Source organism: Perkinsus marinus (assembly GCF_000006405.1).
Source record: "Perkinsus marinus ATCC 50983 genomic scaffold scf_1104296936966, whole genome shotgun sequence".
Lineage (NCBI taxonomy): Eukaryota > Perkinsozoa > Perkinsida > Perkinsidae > Perkinsus > Perkinsus marinus.
In genome coordinates, this window is record NW_003213976.1 from 111836 (window position 1) to 135944 (window position 24109).

General features: G+C 49.6%; 6 protein-coding genes across 6 annotated transcripts; 2 read left to right on the forward strand and 4 right to left on the reverse strand.

Annotated features, from left to right (window-relative positions):
• Positions 1-1295: 1295 nt before the first annotated feature.
• On the forward strand, positions 1296-5333 carry Pmar_PMAR018783 (fad oxidoreductase, putative; the record flags this gene model as incomplete). The annotated part of the gene is made up of 23 exons (XM_002783589.1): positions 1296-1342; positions 1391-1513; positions 1577-1725; positions 1774-1838; positions 2005-2106; positions 2292-2420; positions 2462-2559; positions 2600-2750; positions 2891-2964; positions 3109-3217; positions 3261-3313; positions 3415-3477; positions 3521-3596; positions 3637-3775; positions 3829-3941; positions 4015-4144; positions 4195-4291; positions 4345-4410; positions 4458-4556; positions 4607-4743; positions 4791-4930; positions 4980-5078; positions 5238-5333. The coding sequence occupies 23 exons, from the start codon at positions 1296-1298 to the stop codon at positions 5331-5333; spliced, it is 2355 nt and encodes a 784-aa protein (XP_002783635.1).
• Positions 5334-5443: 110 nt separating this feature from the next.
• Pmar_PMAR018784 (protease m1 zinc metalloprotease, putative) lies at positions 5444-13125 on the forward strand (the record flags this gene model as incomplete). Its single annotated transcript, XM_002783590.1, has 31 exons — positions 5444-5596; positions 5641-5726; positions 5771-5934; positions 5980-6086; positions 6137-6278; positions 6509-6574; positions 6618-6808; positions 7242-7354; positions 7400-7547; positions 7690-7716; positions 8213-8411; positions 8460-8589; positions 9993-10063; positions 10108-10166; positions 10211-10293; positions 10339-10432; positions 10486-10605; positions 10649-10689; positions 10734-10827; positions 10874-10923; positions 10974-11069; positions 11253-11320; positions 11489-11580; positions 11640-11773; positions 11820-11887; positions 12067-12179; positions 12226-12333; positions 12383-12550; positions 12617-12658; positions 12704-12845; positions 12893-13125. 31 exons carry the CDS (start codon positions 5444-5446, stop codon positions 13093-13095), a joined length of 3372 nt encoding a protein of 1123 aa, XP_002783636.1. The 3' UTR covers positions 13096-13125.
• A 711-nt stretch (positions 13126-13836) lies between these two features.
• Pmar_PMAR018785 (conserved hypothetical protein) lies at positions 13837-14469 on the reverse strand (the record flags this gene model as incomplete). Its single annotated transcript, XM_002783591.1, has 5 exons — positions 13837-13840; positions 13881-13976; positions 14025-14115; positions 14164-14236; positions 14290-14469. 5 exons carry the CDS (start codon positions 14467-14469, stop codon positions 13837-13839), a joined length of 444 nt encoding a protein of 147 aa, XP_002783637.1.
• A 548-nt stretch (positions 14470-15017) lies between these two features.
• Pmar_PMAR018786 (hypothetical protein) lies at positions 15018-15701 on the reverse strand (the record flags this gene model as incomplete). Its single annotated transcript, XM_002783592.1, has 5 exons — positions 15018-15067; positions 15171-15222; positions 15329-15481; positions 15526-15621; positions 15666-15701. The coding sequence occupies 5 exons, from the start codon at positions 15699-15701 to the stop codon at positions 15018-15020; spliced, it is 387 nt and encodes a 128-aa protein (XP_002783638.1).
• A 154-nt stretch (positions 15702-15855) lies between these two features.
• Positions 15856-18642, reverse strand: Pmar_PMAR018787 (hypothetical protein; the record flags this gene model as incomplete). Its single annotated transcript, XM_002783593.1, has 15 exons — positions 15856-15903; positions 16039-16130; positions 16180-16236; positions 16285-16396; positions 16441-16754; positions 16898-16974; positions 17038-17162; positions 17211-17263; positions 17308-17409; positions 17454-17566; positions 17612-17692; positions 17745-17849; positions 17897-18001; positions 18303-18429; positions 18570-18642. The coding sequence occupies 15 exons, from the start codon at positions 18640-18642 to the stop codon at positions 15856-15858; spliced, it is 1584 nt and encodes a 527-aa protein (XP_002783639.1).
• A 138-nt stretch (positions 18643-18780) lies between these two features.
• On the reverse strand, positions 18781-21433 carry Pmar_PMAR018788 (rab6, putative; the record flags this gene model as incomplete). The annotated part of the gene is made up of 14 exons (XM_002783594.1): positions 18781-18800; positions 18849-18954; positions 19012-19113; positions 19162-19220; positions 19535-19638; positions 19703-19808; positions 20216-20296; positions 20433-20543; positions 20613-20678; positions 20733-20788; positions 20842-20925; positions 20974-21093; positions 21225-21334; positions 21380-21433. 14 exons carry the CDS (start codon positions 21431-21433, stop codon positions 18781-18783), a joined length of 1179 nt encoding a protein of 392 aa, XP_002783640.1.
• Positions 21434-24109: the final 2676 nt, after the last annotated feature.

Here is a 24109-nt window from a genome sequence, read left to right on the forward strand (position 1 = left end):
CCCTCCCCCCGTGCATAGTGCTAACCAATGTTTCTTCACCACGGAGAATAGTCGGCCTTCGAATGGTGACTTTTACCATAGGTGATTATCAGATTGATCGTCATAGAGGACGTTATTTGCCCTGCAGGTGTCCTCTTAGCCAATCGAGTGATAATGTCCTCTATTCTCGGCAGAGCTGGCAAAGTGGTTGAGACAGTCCCACCCTGACGAGATCGGGAGAGGGCTCTCGAAGGCTGCTGTGATGATACTGCTGGGCGAGCGAGATTTATAATGGTATACCTGTATTAAGGACAGAGGGAAGCACACTGATGTATTCGAGGAGAACTGTAGAGGAGGTGGAAGCGGTAGAGATACATTCGGAGTTATCGTCTTTGATGGCAATGCTGGAGTAGGTGGAGGACCATAATGACCCTGGTGGCTGTTGGTGTGCTAAGGTTTATGAATAGAAGTTTCGCGAAGATCCGATTGCAGTTTGGTAATACTATAGAGCATTTTGGGTAAGGACGTAGCCAATAGTGCCTATAACGCAGAAGGTAGGTTAGTCTCACATGCTCCCTTCTCATGGACATCTCACTCCATTGGGAGGGTTTTAACGGAAGGCGACTTGTTAATTTTGCTTACGTATGCTGGAATAGCATGCAAAATGGTGTCATCTACTATCGCACTCGATTGGATCTTCACTGCTCAATAGCTGCTGTCTATACTCTCGGCCGGGCAACCCTCACTCTAGCGCCTCTTCACGTCTATGGGAAGCAGGCTTCTGCTATGAGCACCATTGGCTGCACGAGGAATTCGCGGACGTTCGGGGAGGCGTGGTAGCGCTATTATGATCATGTCAATCATCCCTCGTTGAGGAGTAGCCGCCTTATCGCGATAATGGTGATGCTGATAATCCCCCCTATGGTGTTGTAGTGATTCTTAGAAGTCTATAAATCACTCTTAGGAGCTCCTGAGAGTTGCCGCTGTCGGCGACCTCTCGAGCTAGGATGATCACGTGGGCGACTTGATGAATAGAGGGTGATGTGGTAAGGTTGGAATGCCCACTGTGGTGCTTCAATACGGAAGGATGTCGTTTCATGAGCGTTTATAGTCGTAAGAACATTCTGGATCACTGCTGTTGCGTTGAGCATATACAATTAGAGATAGAGTAGGAGGGAACTTCCACTCTTGTGGCTTCAGAGGGACATGTGGAGCGCGACAGAGTAGGATTGTTATTTGAGTGGTGGTACTGGGATTGGAACCGGGGACCTTTGGGTCGACTGCACTCTGCATCGGTAGAACTTGTATTTCTCGTTATGAGGTCCGCACCTAAGCTTGGGGGGTACGCCCTCATCCAATTCCGGTAGGGAGAGGTGAAATTTGATTACGACGCAAACTCGTTGGTCCACAGGGAGTTCGGTAGAACGTCCAATGTGACCGCCAAAATTCAGAAGAGGCGGGAGGAGTTCATTAAAGAGAAGTTCCCGTATTTTCGTGGCGCAGTGACGGACGAGATGCCTAAACGGGGGAGGAAGTGATAACACACATGATGCTGTTTCCTATGGTTAGCGATGGGAGAAATAGCTGCTGAGGTCAGGTCCGGAGGCCACTTTGTGGACCCTTCTATGGAGCCTCTTAATCTGGATGGCAGCGATTCAGTGCATGACGGGTATGTTAAGAATAGGATGGATCAAATCGATGACGATTTCGTCGATCATTTGGTTAGAGAGGGAAAGACGGGAGGAGGTAGTAGTAGTAGTAGAATGGTGCATACTGCAAGTCTCTTTTTTTGAGATATGTTCCAAACCTTCGAAGCTCACCTTGCAGCAATAGCAGACTTTAAGGCTACTAAGGTTGCGGTGATAATAATGGGAGGGGGTGAAGTTGAGACATATTGAACTCTGGGGGGGTTTACTCGTAACGCGTTATAGGGTAATGGACATTAGTGATGGCTACTTAGTTGAGGAGGGTTAAGGGGTCGATGGTATACTGATGTAGTAGAATTGGACGATGGATGGTATTTAGGCTAGGACCCAACGAGGGGCCCATATTAAGAGAATAACACAAGTAGAGTACAACCCTTTGCATGGTGGAGATGGCAAGGCACGGTTGATGGAAGCTAGTGAGGTGGTATGGGGAGGGGCTTTTGTTGGCGAGATGGATGATGACGATGGGGCAGGAAAGTGGTATCGATCCTTCGTATCGGCGTAGAGATGATTATCACTCTTAAATGCTATGGGGAAATATGTAGATCTGAATATAGAAAAGAGTAGCTTGAATATGAAGTCGTCGGTCGAGTTTGATTATGTCAGCCTCCATCCTATGCTTTGGAAGGCGACAGGAAGCCGCTGTTGCCTGCTGAGCAACATGCTAGTCTCCAACCGAGGGGGAAGGCGGTCGATGGACGATTCATATCTGGGAAGCGATCGCGGGATAAGAAGGTTATGAGGGGTTTAAAGAAGGTGATCATTGGTCGGTTTAGGCGGACCCAAGGTTTGCCACTCCCGACCCGCGGGGTAGTAGTGTGAGTCGAATAGACGATCAGTGGATGGAGGAAGAGGAGGAGGGAGAAGTATTCAGGTAGTACTGGGGTGATGGCCGCTCGAGTCCCACCTGTCAGTTCCGAGGGAGAGGAGGAGTCATACTCGAGTGATGATGATGGGGAGGCGGTGTTGCTGGCCTCATCGAGGGAGGAGGAGTTCTCTGATGAGGATAGTGAGGAGGAGGAAGAGGAAGGGGATAGGTTTGAGAGGCCTTATGAAGAGAAAGGGGTAGTAGTTCTAGGAGTAGGGCGAGGCGTTACTGATGGCACGCCATGGTGGGGGGGGTAGGAGGTATTCCTTTACCGACTTATGTGATGATAAGTGTACATGATCTAGTATTCTACTGGAGTTTGAATTGTTAATGGCAGATAACCTCTTCTATCGCCATGACGCACAACTTTAAGGCACTCCGAGCGAACGATGGGGAGGCCTTCCCTGTGAAGTGAGTGCTGTCCCTAGTGGCTGATGTGAGATACGGCTCTCAGTGTCGATACCGAGAGTCCGTATGGTGGGAGGATGCGGGCGTCGGGATTAGGTCAAGTATGGAGAGAATTGAGTGAGCAGGTCGGTGTGTGATTGAGTACAGTCCAGGAGGTGCAGGTCCTGGTGTGCGGTTTGGGGAATATCTGGAGACGGCAGTTCCCCTTGCACATACGACCACTCTAGAGGAGTATAGGAGGGCTCGAATGGACGCTGTAGGGAAGAGGGCAGGAGGGGATGGGCGTGTATTGGTGACAGGTGGTGACAGACGAGTCGTATAAGCAGCTGTATTGGATCACAGGAGAAGACAGGTAGTAGTGTTGTTGGTCTGTCGTGCCGTGAGGTAGAGAGGTCATACCACACCTTGGACGATTCGTCAACGATGCCAATGGTAGTGTTGGTATCCCCTCAGGCAGATGGTGGCTGACCATTTCCTCACTATAGGGCTCCGTAACCTGACCCCTGGGGATGTCCAGTAGGCTTGTAGAGGTAGGAGGTAGTGGTGATTCTAGTGACAGGTTTGGGTGTATTATTGACACACGAGCGTTAGTCTTGGACCTCTGCCACGTCTATATGCATCCAGATGCGGTGGCGGTAAGGGGAGAGGATTAGCAGTCAATAGTTGTTGGTGTAGATACTCACTGAAGGTCACGCCCGTCCACAGCTGTATGACTACCTCTGTCAGTATGTACTGTACTCTCGGCAGTCCGGCCTAGATGTGAGGATACAACCCATCACCCTCCAGGCTGTGTTGTCGGTCCATGGGCCTAGAGGTAACAGTGATATACTCTACTGATGCATACCTTCTCCTCCTCATCATCATCAGCGTCGATAGCTCTGGCGGAGATGTTTGAGTCGATGCCGGAGGCTAGGCTCGAGACGCTTAATAAAGTTAACGACCCCGAGTCGGGGGACGGGTTGGAAGTCTCTCCTGCAGCGGTAGGAGCAGGAAGGAGGTTTTGGTCTCAAGGGCCTGGGCGAGCGCTACTTACGTTCCATCCACTTGGATCAGATAATACACCAGCCGTTCCAGTCAGCGATGGAGTTCCACACAAAGTCAGCTAGTGGGGTGATAATGAGGGGAGGCAGTATTGGTAGTGGCCTCGACGTCTTCACGCTACTCCTCGATGTTGATGCTGATGGTAATAAGGCTTTCTGCCCGTTGGCTTACTACAGTCTGTTTTCATATAAGGTGCGTCTCTATTGCGGTCCCTTTGTGGAGACTATGATGTGCTCCCTGCTGGCATCCTGGCGATCGATATGTTGCGTAATGAGGCTGGACTTCCGAGGTGGAGGAGGAGGAGATGTCGTCCTGTTGGAGATTGTCATGGATGCTTCCTAGGCCTGGAGTTGACGTCACACCCCTGACGAGCCCGATACGAGCCTCACTGGCATGGACCATTGACCAGTAAGGGCAGTACTGTGGGTAGTGGATGTCGGGCATGGACTGCATAGATACAAGTTGAGGCTGCATACGATGTTTGGATGGAAGCAACTGTTCGCTCAACTCGGCGGTGGTCCACGATTCGTTAGGACTGGGATCATACTGCAGTCGTAATTATTGTTGTTGGTCTCACCCTATGAGACCACATGCTAGAGAGCAGGTACGCCCATGCAGGGTGTCGCCTTTTGTCAACTCCTCATCGTCGTCCAGTGGGAGAGATCACTAGCTGCACGTGGAGCCCGGAGCTGAAGGCCCGGATCTGCCAGGCTTATATCAAACCGGAGTTCTCCAAGCCTGGTGAGCTCACACCGGAATGTACGTGCTGCTATTGTATGTGTCGGTAGGGCGGAACCTGCTGGCGTCTGTACCGTACAACCTGCCGGACGATATGAAGTACTCTAAAAAGAAGCGTTTGCTGTCCCAAGGGGTCTTCCGGGGGCAACATCGACGGCTCACAGCAGCACGAGTTTACGGCCTTCCCTTTGTGAGTGTCCTTCATCTTTGTTGGTCTTCGAGAGATTCCTCTCTTTAAGGTTGAGCATACATATCCTGGAGCAGAGGGAGTGAGAATAGTCGCCTTCAGCAAGCCCGACAGGGATGAACTCGTTCGGAAACCTCACAGAGTCAACGGGGTGGGTTGTGGATGTCCCCAGTGTGGAGCTTTTGTTTTGGCTGAGTTTTCCCAGAGGTTTACGTCCAAGTGAATGCACTGTCGATATGCTTTTCGATGGAATTCTGGGGGGTGTTGTCGTCGGAATTGCTCTATTGAAAAGAATGTTCACTGTACTCAGGCAGTGGCTTCTAAGATGGTGCGGCAACGAGACCGTCGGCGGAACCTCAGTCAAATGGGAAGGAAGCAAAAGCAGCAGCAGAATCCTCGTACATAGGCATGCCCTGAGCGCAGCGTTTCGGATCTGTTTCTGGAAGTCGCCAAGGTTTGAGTTTAACGAGGATGAGAGGTTCACCTTGGCTCGGCGGCGTTTGGTTTTTCATGACCATGTCGAGCGCTGAGAGAGTCAGGCCGAGCGGAGGATGGCCGACTCTATCGCAGGAGGATATCAGTGCTGATATCAAGTACATGGTACGGCAGTCGTATGGGGCTGATGGCGGCCTCGATGGAGCATCACCAAGCAGACATCGAAAGAACACGGTTGGTCGGGAGTAGTCACGTCTCGGTTTATTGTATCTCCACAGGGATTAGCACATGAGCTTGCGCGGGCTGATGCCACATCGTCGTTGTGGTCCTTGCTGATGGAAGCTGAGATGCTGAGGATGACGCTGTGAGTACTCTGGAGTAGAGGGGGGTGATAGTTGCTATTGTCAGGTTGAAGGTGTCACCATCGCCAATCGCCGACAGTGGAGCTCCGTTACTCTCGGATGCGGCACTTGCTGCCTTCACCGACGACGACCTGCCGGAGCTCATCCTGCCATCAACACTCTCACTCAGCACTGTGGAGGAGTACCTTGAGGTGTGCCGCGAGAATAAAAGTGAGGTGAATTATCTCCCATCGTGGTCGCTATATGGCCCATCAGGCCGGACGTATCCTATGAGGACCATCCCTGGCGAGGACCTACCCCTCGGCCTTGCTGATGTTGATGTTAAGCAGGACGCTAAGGACATGAACCGCGATATGATCACAGTGAGTAGTGGTCGAGCTGTTCCTCATTTCCCCATGGGTTTTCCTATTAGATCGATGGTGTCCTCTATGAAGGGGCGCATGCTGGGTACGATGGCATAGTCAGTGCGGTACAGTTTGCACTGCCGCAGCAGATGATGAATGCAGAGAGTGTGGCCCGAGTGATCGTAACGATTGCGAATCGAACACACTCAGGTGGGGCAAATGTCGGGGGGCTTTCGGTACTTACCTTGTTGGAATATATGTTTAGTTTTTCTTCAGCTGAGCTCGAGAATTCGCTCATTACATTATGAAAGTATATACACGACATGGGCGCAAAAACCAACATTAATTCTACGAAATGTTCTCGGAATTTGCTTATCGTCATAAACACACATAGTTGACCATGTGTATATTGTTGCCTGCTATCTTGTTGTGTGTTACAGGTGGTCTGTGTTTCGAGAAGGTCACTGAGGTATACCAGCAGCCTGATGTCGTGATAATAGGGCCCTGTGAGTCCAAATACGTTGGGGTTGGTCGAAGGAAGCATGTCAGGTTCCTCTGTAGCGGAGCCCTTAGATGTTGTGATAGCATCTGGGGACTCCTCGAGTACTTGGGCAATGGTCCGGGCTCACACTCAATATGCAGTGTATTCTGATGGCGACCACCGCGAGCTCCTCAGAGTCGATGCCGACTTCCTCTGTCGCCTCGCAGTTGATGTAGACTGTACGGGCGAGGGACACTTCGTAAGCCCTTACCATTTTCCCATCTTCAACGATGATCGTCTATCCCCAGGACCGTGCGAAGTCATTGGCTATCGTCAATTTGCGACACACCTTTCCTTCAGAGGCACCTCCCCTTGTTCAGGCAGAGGCAGAAAATCCATCATTTTGAAAAATTGTTTCTTGCTGCTTTTCTGGGGTTCAGTTTGTTAAATCGATTGTTTGTAGTCAAGGGCGGCATAAGGCGTCGAAAGTGTTTTACCGATAATATTGGCATAAATAGCGGCGCGTAAAGATATGCCTGTGTTACAAAATGCGGGGAGCAAGCAGACTTCGGTATCTCCTGGGTCGCCTCGAGATAAGACATTCCTCCCATCATCGGCCTCCGGGAGAGAACAGGTGATTGGGGATTGGCATTCAGTTCTCATTTAAGGCTTCTCATCCTAGTGCGGCTTAGGTACAAGGAGAATTAACGGTACCGAGTAGTGGCAAGGCACTGGAGGTAGGGTCGAGTAGCTCGGAGTCGGGTGCCGAGCATAGACTGCGGAATGATGGCTTGACCGTTGAGAGGTGGGGTCAGTGGCGGTGCCCCTTTGAACGATGACCTGCTGGCAGTTATGATATCCACATTGATTTGACTTCTGCCATTAATTCTGAATCGGAGTTGATTGGCAGATATCAAAATCGTGAGTTCGAAGGTGAGCTCTGTGATGGCATCCTTCGTATTTGTCAAATACTCAAATACTATTTGATTTATCAATATGTAGGCCAGTGCCGAATTATAACCCGCCATGCAGCTAGTTTATCAAATATCCGCTTGAACGCTGCAGAGCTCTCATTTGAAAAATCAGAGGTAGAAGGACAGGCGCCGTGGTATCTGTTTACCTGGTGATTGCCGGAATCAGGTTGTCTCGATCAGCGAGACGGCAAGTGTGAGTATAAATCACTCAATAGTCTTCCGGCCAGAATTGGAAGAGATTGAGCTCCAATTGTCCGAGCCGATACCAGCGGGTTGCCAATGCGAACTGCGATTCCGATACATGGGTCGGATAAATAGCAATTCTCGAGGCATCTATGAGTCCGAGTATGTCACTATTTCCGCGGCGGCATGTCTGAGTGTATGATCTTGCCGTGAAGGTATCTCCAACGCGATCCCACCAGTGACTCTTCCATTTTCACATTGCGGCGAGGTATGCTGGTGACCCAATGCTGTCCAGTTGATGCGAGGAGGATACTCCCTTGTGTCGATGAGCCAGATATGTAGCGTGTGGATTTGCATCATCACAGTTCTCTTATTGCTATCACAGGAAAGCTACGTTCACAGTCTCTTTGTCTGCTCCATCTGGTGTCACGGTAAGAAGCCTATGATGCAGCTCTACTTGATGATGAAGCATTGACTATTATCTATGGCCCATTGGAGATGTTCAGGTTCTGGGCAACATGCCGGTTCAGCGAACGGAGGCATTCAGCTACTCTATGATCTCGTTCCTCAGTGAAGATTCTGAGGATTCTATAGTTGGAGACATTGATACTGAGATTTCGGACAATAGAGAGACACCGTGCGAAGAGCGATCACCTGCTGAAGAAAGGCGGAGAAAGCGGCATTCTATGACAGACTGTGAATCAAGTGAAACTTCTTCCCACTGCGAGCAGAGATGTCTCGGCTCTCATTCAGGCACTGACCAGTTGAGCACGATGGCGGAATATGCTCTGTCAGAGTCTGATGACTCGGTGGACGGCATGCCTTCGACGAAACGACGTAAAGTTTTGAAAGAACTGTGTACAGGAGTGAGGACAACATTCGAGTAGGCAAGTGCTTCTTTCCAAGAGGGCACTGTATTCGAGGCTTTGATGGGAGTCCCATCATGGGACCGGTCCTATTAATTGCTGGTGCTGAACCATCGTTGGTCTCATTTTTCTCTTTTGGATGATACTGAAGCAAGGATCATAGTATGAAGTTCGATACTACAGTATCGAACTTCGTATTGTGATGGCTCGTGATCGCTGACTTTCGATAGTATAAAATATGCTGGCTACACACCCTCTAGGCGGTCGGCTACCGTCCATATTACAACATATCACTGATCATCAGTGACTGATTTGATGAAAGCTGAACTGCCATAACTAGATGCAGCCTAAAAATTCACTGTCAGAGTAGTAGCCAATAGTGATGGCCTACGATGTTAGTCTATGGAACCTCTTCAGGAGGGGCCCTTTTTCGAGGGCATACTCATGCATCTGCCTGGAAGACGCGGCTGCGTCTTTTGGCAATTGCAGATTGGGATATCCTGACTGGGGATTCTCCAGTATGTTGGGCTTAACAGCAGGATCGTTTTACACCAGAGATAAGATTGCTTCTATGGTTGAGCGCTCAGCGGCAAGTATTCAATAAGGTGATCTCCGGCCTCACACGGGAGCGTACTGTGCTTCTCTCTGGACTCACGATATGAGTGATGAACCATTCATTGTGAACTGGTTAGCCCGGCACGTTCTCGGCGGGACTTCGGTCTCGAACGCCCCGAGTCTGGAAGGTGGTGGATCGATTCGATCAGGGATAATAGTAGTTCAGAACTACCGAAGGAAAATGAAGACTTGGAGTTTCGGATCAACATTCAATGTTGAACATCGCTGGTTCTGTGGCCTACATATTAACTGAGGAGGGTTAGAACTAGCGAGTAGGTGACCAAGCCGCCGGTATCCTACGCTGGTGTTACGCCGCTAGGGTGGCAGTGCTGATGGTCACTATGCACACCGAGAGAGGCCGAACCCAGGGCTCCATGCTAAACGAGGCTAACCTCATATTCTGCTGCACACATCACTTGGAACAAGCACTCCCAATGTTGAGGAAGTATGGCTTTGTCATGAAATTTTTGCGACAAGGGTGAAGATGACGAGCAAAACTGAATTATTCTCCAAACGTGCATGATGAACTCAGAATAGACCATTCTTGCTGATAGGCGACCGCGAGTCATTGGCACAAAGCTCAGTCACTACTCTGAGAAAGTTCCAATCTAGCTGATACGGACCGTATCATACGGTACTTCTATCTGTGCAGTTGTCTGATGCTCCCCCTGTAGTGTTCGTCACTGCTGGCAAATATTATTCAGCATGCTGTCATGAGAAAGCTCCATCAATTAGAGATACTATTCAAAGCTGTGTTTGTCAAATCCTCCATTTGTTGCCTAGCCACCTTGAATGATATTCTCAGGCCAACTCCCAAGATGTCATCGTATCTTCTAGCATTTGCTGTCGGTGACTTCGTTCAGCTATCCGGCAAAGGCGAGCTTCCCTGTTTCGCTCTCAGGACTATACTCTCCCCGCAGATACCCCGGGAAGAGACGCTCGAGTCTCCATATGGTGTCGGAGATCCCAGGCTTCTAAGGTAGAGTCCTAATCCTCTGTCGGACCGGACTGAGCCTTCCTTAGGGTAACTTCGCTCTTGAGATCGCATCGAAGTGTCTGGTGTATTATGAGTCGGAGCTCTTCAACACGAAGTATCCTCTACCCAAGTGGGCTTCTCCGGTCCAGACTTATTCGTTTCACGGATAGTACAGGTGCGATTTGTTAGCCGTTACAGATCACCATTTCGGGGCTATGGAGAACTGGGGACTCATTACCTTCCGTGAGCAGGATCTTCTGTTGAACGAAGCAAGGGCCCGATGGACAATATTGCCTCGGTTGGATGCTCTTGTTGCATTCAGGAATCGGGCTCAGCTGAGGCCGTCTACCGTATCACTGTCACTGTCTGTCATGAACTTGCCCATATGTGGTTTGGCAACATCGTCACCATCAAATGGTGGAATGACATTTGGCTCAATGAGGTGATTCTCAGCATTCTCTCTATTCATAGCATTACCTACTCAGGGCTTCGCGACATGGACTTCATACGCTGCTGCCAACTACATGTAAATACCGATTGAGAGCCCTTCTAAACGGCCTCTTCTCTCAGTTTCCCGGGTTCCAGTCTCTGGGCAGCATTTCAGACCTCTATGGTTGACAGAGCAATGCAACTTGATTGCCTCGAGAGCTCCCATCCCATACAGGTGCACCTTCCCCATTCTTTGGGCTTTCACTCTCTCCGCTTGACAGGTCACCTGTTTGGATGGACGCGAGGCCTTTGATAATTTCGACGCTATCTCGTAATATATATCATTTCCAAGGCGAATCATGGATCGGCACTTGTTGGCAGGTATAACAAATCTGCAGCTGTTATCCATATGCTCACTACGCATATTGGAATGGCACGGTTTAAAGACAGGATTCACACTTATCTCGATCGCCACAAGTAATGAGAGTAACCGCACTGACTGCTCTTTCAACTGTCGTTTGAGGTACTCCTCGACGCGTACTTCCGACCTGTGGTCATGTCTTGGTGACGAAGCAGTTTTGCTGATGATGAAGACTTGGACGACTCAGAAAGGGTGGCTGTGTTGTTCCTTGTATTCCACTCGAAGTCTTATCTTCCTAGTTACCCATACCTCCTTGCTAACATGGTGGATGAAAACACAGTTTCAATACGCCAAGTCGCCGTGGGAGGTATGGATACAGAAAGAAGGCAGTGGATTGTAGGTTCTCCGTGTTGAGTTCATTGACCATCGCTCGAGAAGTGCTGTTAGGTACCATTACGGTATCGTATCATAGTGAACGGAAATTATACTATTCACAGTAGCATTCCACATTCCAATGTGATGATTGCTATCGCAGGTACCACGTTGATGCCCAATTCTGAGCTCAGAATAAAACTCTCCGCGAGTGAGACACTCCATCTCAATCCGGATACTACTGGCTTTTACTCGGTAAGGGGTCTCACCGTGAGGTTACTGCCACTAGTCATTATTATAAACCTACAACGTAGGTTGTTTATTCACCGTCACTCCTGCATCGTATAACCTCTCTCGATGCGGCGATGCTGAGTCCGCTGGACCTCATTGGTCTCATTAGAGACTCTACGATGGCGATGACTGATGGTCGCTTACCGCCCAAGGAATGGTGAGGGGAAGGTTCGGGGACGCAGAGTGCAATAGCTTGAAATCAGGTATAAACTTCTCCTGAAGTTTTTCGCCACGGGTGAAATCGACGAGACTGTCGGCATTCAACTCGGAAGTGATCATCAGTCCTCCTATTGTTATTTTCTCTCCGTCTAATGCAGATACACTCAGCCACATATTCCCAATACTTCCACGTTCTTGTGAAGTTCCGAGATCACGATTTCGAGAGGCTTACGGGAAATTGTGTATGGGGTCCTCGTGTCGCATCCTTGATGTTGGCTCTGTCCTCTGCAGGTCGTATACTGGTAGGCCGTTTTTGCACAACATCCATGGGCTCTCCCACATCACCCCAGCCCTCAAGTCTGGACAGCTTCTCGTCACACGTTACGGACAGTATTGCAGGACGTGTGAGGACCCTGTTGGATACTCCTACGGCATATCATCGATGATCAGGGTCTGAGGGTTGGCTCACTGCGTATCATGCTGGACTGTCAAGATCCCGCAACAATTGAGGCATGCTCTAAGCTTTTCGAACAAGGGGGATATTCTCTCCCGGACTCGGTATAGAATTCTCAAGCTCATCTCTATGAGGGATGTTTGATATCCTCAGGTGCCTGAGGATATCCACGGCTGGGTCTACGCGGGTGCCGTAGCATGTCCTAAGAAGGGGATTGCTCGAGCCAGACTACTCTTGGAACACTATGAGAGTCGACATCCTGCTAGCATTGATCGTCAGCAAAAGACTTTGGCCATAATCGGTGAAGTCGCTGATGCTGATGTAACCTAATTGCTTGGATAATTGCCGCCTAGTACGTAGTGTTTTGTCATGATTCCATACTGCTAGATACAGCGCGAAATACTCTCACTACTACTGCCGAAGAGAGTGGTGAGTAGCTGCGTTGGGGGGTTTGGTGGATGCGCCTTATTTCAGGTCCGGCCACAAGATTGGCGGTGTGTCGTGGAAAGCTGTACACATAATCGTTCAATAGGACTCGATGTGGTTTGGGAATGGTTGACTACTTGGTGGAAGCAGATACAGGAACGCTTTCGCAGTTCGGGGGCTATGGGCATCGGTGAGCTCGTGAATGACCTAGATTCGATTCTCGGCATTTCGAAGTAGGTAGCAAGCTTCTTGTTCTAGTGTGCGAGAACATGAGCACGAAGGAAGACCTTTCTCGTGTTACGAAGTTCCTGAGAGAAAATCCAGATCCGCGGATGGCTCGGACTTCGAGTCAATTGATCGATCGAATAAAGCGCAACATTTCTGTGAGGACACTTCTCGAAGACTCTGTTGTTGACCTTGAAAGGCTGATTAGTGATTAATATTCTCGAAAGATGATTACACTATTTTTGATGGTCTCATTGTGCGTATTCTGTGTATTCTGAATATGATTGATGTTGCGATCAGTGAGGGAGTGGGGCTTTCAATGGAGCAAAGTGCTCGTGGTCATCGATAAGTGAATCAAGTCCTTCTGAATTTTTGAACCCGAAGGCCAAGTTGATTATCGGGGTATATGACCGGGGAAAAGAAGAACACTATTGTTATTATGCCGCAACTGCAGTTGTAGTGATGTACCTACCTCAACTTCGAGATGAGGCGATTCTGTAAGCTAGGTGCGATTTTATGAACATTTGGACTTCGATGTGATTTTCGAACTTGATGAAGTTCGCATGATGCGCACGCATGAAACTTGATCTGTGTCGTGAGACAATCACTGGTTGTACTCCTATTGTGCAGAGAGCTCGCTTTTCGGGTGCGTGAATGTCACCTTGTGAAGGTGTAAGGGTTTGAACAATCTGGCGTGCCCAGGGCTACAAGAGCAGTTGAGAAGGCACGCAGAATGAGTGGTTGAAACAGTACACTGTACACCGTTTACCCTATAAGAGTAACGGATAACATCGATGACCTTCTCGAAAGACACTGATAACATGCCCCTCACTATACAAGATAACGCAACATTGAATAATAGATTGCCTTGTTTCATGTAAGAAAGCAGTTTCATGGAGGCATGGGTGGGCAGATCTTTCAATCGCTGGTCTTCATCTTTTCAGCTGTTTTACCAATTATCTGCCGGGACAGACACATATGACGACTTGAGAAACCTGACCTGCGGATGAATTCCAACTTACGCACCAACGGGCTGCCCTGGTCTCCTGCTTGTAGGCTCGTCACCTCAACCTCCTTCTCCAAGTCGGTATTATAACTGTAGTAATGGGACCTCGTCGCCAAGCAGAGTAAGAGTTGCACTCACGTATCCCAACTGATGAGCACAACAGCGGCGAACACTAATGCTGAGCCCAGCATGTATACACTCTTGAAACTGTGGAGAGCGAGAATCGTACCTGAGATGTATGAGGAGAATAAATGAGCATTCCTAGTGAATAGCTCACTGTCGACAATCAAAGATAGAGGGATTGTCAAAGAGAGGCCAACAGCTGCTGATAGAGGAGAAAGTAGGATAACCTAACGACAACAAATAGGCTACCTTTCAGTGATGACACGAACGAGGCGCTCACCGCCACTGAGAGCAGATAGTCTGATGCAACACTGCCAAGGGCTCCATTGACAGTGATAGCGCCGAATTGTCTCCAGGTGGGCAGGACCTGGGGTGGAAGACCAAACTCGTCAACGATGCAGGAATGAAGACTCACCACAGTCTCTAGGCCTGTGATATGGCACAGCACTAGCAAAGGCATCTGAGAGGATAGGTACGCTGGGCGTCACCCTGAGGACCTTCCGACTCCCAGAACGAAGGCAACAACCCCGAACATACCGAAGGCATAAGCTACCATATGCTCGTCGGGCACCTAACATGGAGTAACGACTTATAACTCAGTATTGGAACTCAGCTTGTGGACACACCCAGAGTTTGAGGCAGCACGTGAAGATACCATAACAACAGGCTGATGCCAGTGCTAGGGTGTCGCCAAGGATGGTCTCATGGACCTGTTCGGGTGATGGCGCTTTCAGCAAGTGTGATCATACCGCGAAGTCCGTCTTGGGTGAGGGCTGATTGAGGGTTGTGATGAGGACTCCAAACACACACAAAAGGACTGAGAGGATGGGAACGGCTCGGCAGAGGGGATAGTCTAAGAGTAGCTGACAGGCAAATGGTTCGTGATGGTCGCTCGCCGGTTTACTATGGAAAAGATAAAAGTGAAGACACTAGAACAGCTGGAAAGGGAACTGTTGGTAGCCACTGAGGTGTACCTAGGGGGAAGTAACAGTGAGAAAACACTTTTGTCTACTTAAGGGATATGTTGTACGTCAACTGCGAGACGAACCATATGGCACCTGAGAAGACCTAAGAGTAGCTCACATAGATGGGCAAGCTGACGTTACGGACTGTTACGACTGATGTTTACGCGTACGGAGGTAAACCCATAACGTAGATTACGGAGCGGCACGTAAACACCTTTTACGACAGAAAGCATGGCAAACTCAGCAACCTAACATTGCGCATCTGTTGGTCATGGGCTACCAGCTCATGATCAACGGATGCGCAACAAAGTGGCCAGAAAGCTTGCTCGGTGTTGACCTACCCAATGCCCACACCTGCCACCTCTTCGGCCAACCTTGCTCTGTTGCTTCCAACGTCGCATGGTCCGAGTTAACTATCGGAGTCGCCTCTGGCGAACCCTGCCTAGCAGGCGTATAGATGTACTTGCGACAAGCCAAGAGCAGTATTGAGAGGGTGAGGGAGTAGACCTATCATGGGGAGTCGAGATACACTGGCAAGCGGCAATACGCACTGTGAGGGCCACAGGCTTGTCGTAACCACCACTTGTGAAGATGAGCTGAATGACCGCACTTGATGCTACATAGAGGACCACGACCAAGGCCAGCACCTAAAAGGTAGTATCATCAAGATGTCCGCTCGAGTGAGCACTACGGCCAGGCCTGATAGCGTTCTCTTGGTAGAGGTCATACTCGGCCAATGCTGATGAAAACGCTTCGCTCCGCTAACCCGATTAACAGACATTCCGACTCAAAACCCACTTATGGTGACAACATCACTAGACAATAATCAACGTTGCACATGCCCTTCGCATGAGGCCCTTCCTGAGCTGGGAGCCACTTGTTCAGACATCACCACACGGCACACTCATCTTGGGGCCGGTCTTGGCAATCTGAACACGCAGTCATCCCCTCTATGAAGCCCCATCCGCCTTACTCGACCTAAGACCCTCGAACTAGGCTGACTCGAGCATTGTGGACCTGACCATTGAAACGCATGAACACGTGTCAACAGGAGAGGAGCTAACCTTGCAGGGGGGCAGATCGCCACTCCGCCTCTCCTGGTCGATCACAGCAGGCCTCAAACCCATGAGACTGCATGAGTAATGATTTAATCCGACTATCGGAATGCCCCTCCCCCACCTCTCCGCTGAATGATGATCGGTTACCCTCCCCAGATACTGCAGCACCGCTCCGCTGACTCAGTGCGATCGACGCCAGCTTGCCTAGTTAACGGCGATGGTAGGCCGGGCGGCCCTCCAAAGGTATCCTACTGACAGCAGACACCCCGTCACTCCTCGCCATCGCTTGCTTCTTCAAAGCGTCGCGTCGTATGATATCAAAACTACTGTAGACCTCTAGCGGAGCGAAGTCCTTTACGTAAACCTGTCGCAATCACCATAGCAGAGGATTTGGTATTCCAAACTTACTGGAGATGGTTGCAGCGAGTCAAAGAGTCTCTTACCATTACGCAGTGCACCATGCTCGATGATCTCGGTCGTCCATCTCGTCACTGTTCGACTCCTACCTCTAAGAAGGCTCTTCACACTGGCGGCTCGAGAGCTCACGCAGGAGTACTCAGGGAAGAGGGGCTCGGTGGACTTCGGCTTCACGTCTCCTATTAGGGGCGGATCCCTGCGGGCTGGCCGCAGCGCCTGAGGTGGCCGCTCCGGTACAGATTCAGTGATCTTGAAGGTGGCCTCTGTCACCCTGGACTTGATCGATCGACCTCTATCTTGCGTATCTGCAGAGATGGAGAGCGAGATTCTCTTAGAAAGGCGTCGAGTGAAGAAATGACCTATGTAGGATTCGAACCTGCGACCTGCGGGTCAACCAAACGACCATCATACCAGTTGACAACGAAGGAACGGTCAGCAAAGCCCTTACTGCTCGATGAGACCCCCCTCGGTCTTCCCGTATAGTTTCCACCCAAAGTCCACCACGGCTCATCGTGGTCCGAGAACCTATGAAAGACCAAACCCTCGAGACCACTGAATGGTGCCTGCCCTTCCCATCCAGCCTCTCACGCTGGTATCCTTGGCTTTTCCTGTCGGCAAGAGGCCAAGTTGAGCTCGATCCTCTCTCTACGACGCTGTAGATCCAAGCCAGTCTTCGTCTTCGCCTCTCCCACATCCTTCCGATACTCGTAAGCCTAACAAGGCACGCTCCAATGCAATGAGCTACGCCATGGTGGACCCACTGCGGCCTCCTTCGCAGTCTGTCTAACACTCAAAGGGACGAACTCGGCCTCTCCTGAGGGCCGATCGATCGACTATGGAGCTCCACACAGCACTAACCTCTATTCCTGCACTCGTCGAGATCTCGTTTCAACCCTTCCCGACGTACCTCCATCAGCTGTGACCGAGTACGTACCGCTGGTTCGTCGACCCACTGCAGGCCTGACAAGGCAGCAGTTGGGTCTACGGAAGACTCGCCAACTCACTTAAAGTCTTGGACTCCCTCTCAGGATTCACAGCTGTATTCACTGGCATGAGACCAGCGCAGACCCTCGAGGCTTGATGGTCAGCTGTGGCCCTTTGCCCAATGTGTGTTATTCTGATAGAAAAAGCGTCAAATGGCGTCGTCGAGGTCATCATTCACTTCGGTTGAGCAATATGATTATCACTGGAGGGCGCTCCTTCCGGTATCCTCATGGGATGATCCTTTTCCCATTGGTTGAACCTTAGAAGGGAACACGACTTGAAGTGATAGGGAGCATGAATACTCTACTTACAGCTTGGAAGCGGTATTTTTCATCTCAGTCCTCCGCGCCAATTCCAAATCGGTTCTCGTCCGAACAGAAGGAGGGTCTTTCTCGTCCAACAGGTGAGCTGAATTCCTGCTAGTTTAGAAAATGACCGCGCGCCACGAAATTATCACTGCTACGTCTTGTCGAGCTCAAAGCAATTGCCTTGCGTTACAATTTTCCCCCTCCGCTGCTGCACGGCGAAGGGCCTCTTAGAACCCGCCTGGTCGTGGCCAAACGAGAACCTACACAGCACGCCCCGATCTCTGACCGCGCGCCACGAAATTATCAACAGTGCCTATCTAGCCATCCCTTAGACAGCGCCTCCATACACTTCTCCCTCTCCCTCGTATTCAGCCTCCCATCTCGGTCCTCATCGAAGTGCTTGGCTACAAGATAGTCTCGATTGCCGACAACACCATCACCATCCACCACATCGAATGATATGTCTGGTATCAAACTCGCTCGCCTCTGACGCAACCTAAATGCGGACCTACTTCGTATCTTACGCGCGCGAACCTTAGATTCCACCGGTGCCAACCTCACATTTCAGAGCGTGTGCGGTACTTCGGTATCCTTTCCCACTCCTCTACAGGAGCCACGCTATCATAAGCGCCCAATGGCTCAGTCCCGGATCTAATGGTGAGGCAGGTCTTGCTCTCTCTCACTAAACCTAGGGGCATCTACTTATGATGACCATTAGTGTCATAATGCGGCCCTCTGCCCGAAGCTAAGGCATCATCTCCTTCAATGGAATTGCCATCACGACTTCGTAAGGTTCGGTCGACACTGAGTCACGCGCCACGAAATTACGTCGGTCAACTTCCCAAGAGAACCCATCATCCCACCTCCCCTCATCCATACTAGCCGCCTCACTCGTGGGCATTCGAATCTGTGGTAACTCAATCGCCCTGAAGGGCGCCAGTAATAGAGATACTCCTCCAGGTGCATTACAACGCAAAACACTTAGTACTGAGAAGGGTGAATATTTGATATGCAATTTATCATCGTTATGATGACGACATTAACAACTACACGATTGACCTGAACAGGGAAGAGAATGATGGCCAGAGTCGATCACCCCGTGGATACTTTTGGTGGCTGTATTGTTCATCCCATCACCACTAGTGACTCTGATAGTATCCGACCCTTGGGAGCCGGCCGATGCTGAATTCTCTCCAGGAATTGATTTAGCAATCTGAAGACAATAAAGTGCAAAGTGCCGGGATCGAACCTGGGACCTCTCGCAACCCACCTCTGTGAAGATTTGCTCAATGTCCACGCCGCTTTTAGCACTTGTCTCGAAGTACCTCACACCAAGTTCTCCAGCCAATGCTCTAGCTTCTTCACCGGATACCTATCAAAACAAGCCTCAAATAACAGCGGAGCGAAGCACAGTCCCGACCTGCCGAGAATCTGCCATATCTGCCTTATTGCCAACCAACACTATTTTAACTCCACTTCCTGTACCTACGCTCAGCTGGTAACAGCTGACCACCGACCAACAACAGTAACGAATCGATTGACACTCCAAGTCGTGTGAACACTCACTGATTTACGACCTATGCATCTTGACAACTGCTCAACCTCAGAGAGGATTGAACTGAAGGAATCTAATTAATACAACCGAAGCAAGCATTGGGGTCGACGGTTTCGGATACTCATGCTGTCATCTTGGCGAACGATAATGACATATACAATATGCGAGCATATACAACACTGTGAACAATGACTACTTGAAGAGTTATTAATCTTTCCTCTGCCGCCCCCATCACTACCCTTCTCATCCTCTACTTGTGACATCCAGCTTCTAACCGAGTTGAAAGATTCTTCTGAGGTCAGATCGAAGACCACAACACATGCCGCAGTATCTCTCAGATAACTGACCATGAATAGATATTTCCGGAAAATCTTCGCAGTGCGCAACAACAAATGGAAGGTACTACGCTGGTATCAAAGACCTGAACCTCTCCTGCCCGGCTGTATCCCACAGCTGCAATTTCACCGACCGTCCATCGTCAAGAGTTAACACTTTTGCCACAAAATCGATACCTTAGGACAGCATCAAGCCGGGATTCTTTCATGTGCTTCGCTCCGCTATGATTACCGATAGTAGCCTGATAATGCGTATCAAATGCTCCATACAGGAAGCGTGTGATGATACTCGTCTTGCCAACACTCTGGTCACCAAGGAATATGACTTTATAGGAACTTACTGATCGCTGATCACTCTCCTGTTCCGATGACCGACTCGACGACATTAAAATAACAGATCGAAAAATGCAATTACAATAACAACGACAAGCACCTCCAAAGTCGACCCTGTCGTGAAATCAACACCACTACCCCAATACGTAAACTCTCTCTATTGTACAACGGTCAGTTCCCCTCAGCCACTTCTGTCGGCTGTGGAGGCTTTTGTCCACGTCTGCTTCGCTTCGCCTCCCTCCTCTTGGCACCTTCCTCATTTTCCTGCCGCTCCCCTGCAGCCCAACCCTTCTCTTTACGACGCTCAGCGAAGTCCCGCCACGACTCACCAGCTGAGCCAACAACAAAATCACACAAATAGTGACACACAATGGTCGTGAAATATCAAAGTAGTCCCAATAAAGCACCCGAAAGTAACTCGATAAACAATCTAATATCCCTTCTGGGTTATACGCAGCCCAGTACTACCCTTAGCCGGTGGTCGATGGTCGCTCTTCCTCCTGTTCACTCCGCCATCACCATTCTCACCACCAGGAGCTGCCCATCGCTCCGCCTGTCTAGCTTGGGTGTCCATCATACCTGCCGTGATATTATTGCTATTAATACCCTCGCTCGGGATCGAACCGGGGACCTTTGCCATTAACTCACGTTGCAACTTCTGTTGATGTTGACGGTCCCTATCGAAAGCTACTCCTTCCTCGTGATTCCGCGTGTCTACCCAAGCAGGCATCACCCCACCACCACCGAGCCAATCGACTTATACCGTACTTATCCCAAAAGCCTTCGCTGCTCTCTCTGCCTGGCGCTCCTGCATTTGTAGATACCTACCCATTGATGACATCAGCATGAGGAGGAGCAATTAGGACCGCCGCCATACTCATGAGTGGAAGCCAATTGATCAGCCTCAAGTTCACCACCATGTGCCTCTGCATCAGCCCTCCGGTCATCAAGCTCCTTATATCTAAGTTGTCGTCTATTCAGGATTCGCGATAGTCGATCGCTTTACTACAGCTTCTGCCTTTCCTTATCAACCTTTTTCTGGACTATGCCTTCCTCCTCCCCCGACTCCAACAGAGTATCTTCAAGGTCAATCAATTTAACCTCTATCTCTCTCTTCTGATTGTGATAACTGCCAAAGATATCAATATAAGATGCTCTTCACAATTAACGGGGGGGGACAACAGTCGCGCATTATGAAGATTCTCAGCCACTATCTCCACTCTACTGTGTTCCTCCTATCGTGTTGAAGATCCCACTTACATCAGCTCCGGATCAGCCTTCTTGGGTTTGGGAGGAGCAGCTGCCTCAGCTTCCCTGAATGGTTTGATATCAGTCCTTTGCGGCCGGAGGTAGGATTTGTTACGTTGGACCTAATTGTCATCATGCCTCACGCTCCGCCGATCTTCCATCATTACATAGCCGCTGGTGCCACTCCCTCGAGCGGTCTGTAGACCAATGCCGTTGTACATTGAAAGCGGTAACGGCGCAACTTGGAAAACCTTGGATTTTGGCACTTCTGACCGTCGACATTATCGATTAGCAAGGCGCGCGCAAGTGTCGATAAGGATCCTACTTAGAGATGCTACTGGGACGTTCAATGAACGTATTTGATTGGCATTCCCATATGGGGAATAGAACATGGGAGAGTGTCGAGCATGATAGTCGACTAGGTACTAACGGCATCCTAAGTACTTCTAGGAGAGCGAGTTCTGGTGCGCCACAGAGGATGCTGTAACTATGGTGGCCACCAGGCTCACCTATAGGGGCGCCTTCGGATGTTAATTTGGAAAACTGATTGCCGATTACGATAAGAAGATACGGTTCGTCATAGCCGCAGGGTGCATGCTCAGCAATCGGAGCCGATTATGTAAGTAAACAAGATTCCATCTTCTCTCATGTGAAGGAAAAATCAATCCTGAGTTCAGTCGCACACAACAGCTGGCCCTATCGGATCCGTCTTGTTCACAATCCCTCTGTTTTTGCAACGAGATCACTACCCAGTTTTACTTAAGAGAATTTTTAAGCTTTTAAATATGAATGTTGACTTCCTATTCAATATCGAACATCATCATCAACGTAAGCATGATGGAACTTACATATTCATGTCGTTAGCAGACATGATTGGGAGCCATGGATAATAATAGCTGGTCTGATGGACTTCACATGTAGATGTTGATCGTGTGTTCTAGGCGGGTATGGCAGGTGGTATTACTTCCCTTTTTGACTTATTCGTGAATCATTTTCCTGGAAGGGAAATTCCTTCTCTGACTCTTATACATATCCTGAGTAGATTATGCGACACAAGTCAGTGTACAACAATTTGTAAACTTGCGTCCCCACGCCGCACTATACGGTACATGTGTGCACACCATGGGACTCCCATGATGGGAGGACGACGACATGTGAGTACGTGTAAATGTTCTTCGGTTAAGAAAATGTAAATACATATATTTCGAGGCTTACAATTAACACCCATTACCAAATCTTATCAGGGTAGTTATACACTAATTATAGCTCTCGAAAACCTCATGGACTGTGTTATATTCTCTTTATATTCCCGAACAACTGCCATCTGGGCTTAGGACTGGCTTCATCTAGATCGAGTTATCGTATCGTACGATGTTTCGCAGAACTGTCCTTAATAGTACCGTTCAGCAACCACGTATATACCTGTAATCCCTCTTCTAAATCAACGCTGTCCCAACTTGAGACCTTTCACCTGAGCATCATTTGCGAACCTCTTCATCATTAATCAGCAAAGCAAGATCTGAGCGCGATGTTGATAAATCATCAACATCGTGCTCAAATCATGTTCGGCCACAGGCTGTGGCCCACAGCTGAACTCCTAGCTCCGAGCTAACAATACGCAGAGGTCCATCACTGGTTGGGCTACGATCTGAACATAAAGTTAGCATAAGAAAGCTCCCAGTCTTCGATGTGTGCAGCAGCAGCAGCAGCAGCGAGTTGTTATCAGCAACACAGTGTCTCGAAGGCGTCAAGCGCGCGCCCAGCTCACGGCATAATGTAGTCTTTGATGGCAACTCATACAAATCACAGACCGTCCCAAAGGTAACTAGGGACTTGGCACGTTCGTACTTATTACGGAGATACTATTGCTAGTGCGAAGATTGCCATTCTTTTATTGTAAAAGTTTTAAAATCCACAGGCCACAAGCAATTCAGGCGCTGGCACGCGGGCAACCTCATGGAGAGCTTCAGGCATGCCATGATTCATGTCTCGTAGATGAAAAACAGCAGGCAGTCGGCTTCACCTTGAGACAATATGCTGCCCAAGTAATCCACATTCTACATGCCAGTCAGATATAAAGGCTTTGTTGCAAAGCCCTGGCGCTGCGCCAATGCGCAGAAGTTCTGCGGCAGAACAGAAGTGTAATCATCTGGTTAAAGACGTAGTTTATTACTCGGTTGCACCCTATGGTTTTCGGTCCCCTACTTAGGTCACGTGATGTGATATGTATTACGAATATCCTCATCGACCAGCCGTTCCCTTGTGACGGAAGGATGGCACTCCTATCGTCGGAGGATCTGTGGCGCCGTCGATGAGTTCACCTATTCTGATATCACCCGTGTAGATGGGGTTCCGACCTCCTAAGCCCTCCTATCCATAGTCAGTGATTCATGTGGAACGTAATTGTCATAAATCCTGTCGTCTTCTCCTTCGAGGCTACTTTATTATATCGCGGCTGTTCGGTTCCCTATACGTATGCCGTGTTAAAGCTTTGGAAGCGACGTTTTCTCCCTTGGTCGACAATGTTGTCAGAGGCTTGGAGCTGGAACATGAATGATGATGGTAAGCTCCCCTCTCTCGCGAGCGTTGCGTTCAGCTAGCCCAAATGTATCAACGCAATGAGCCACTTGGCCAGGAGAAACAACAATAGTTTCATATTGATACAAGCCTTATCTCCGACTGCCGTTGCCAATAAAACTAAAGGCCGATCCAGAGGACTGTTTACCGCCACTATGTGCCTGCAGGAGAAGCGATACCCAAGCTGGAATGAATTCGATCGACTCACTTCCATGGGCGGTGGCGGCCCTCCAGCGGCCTGAGCTGCTGCCTTAGCGGCTGCCTCAGTGATATATCATCCAACTGCTGACCCCCGGGGTAGCACCTGATCCTGACCGGCC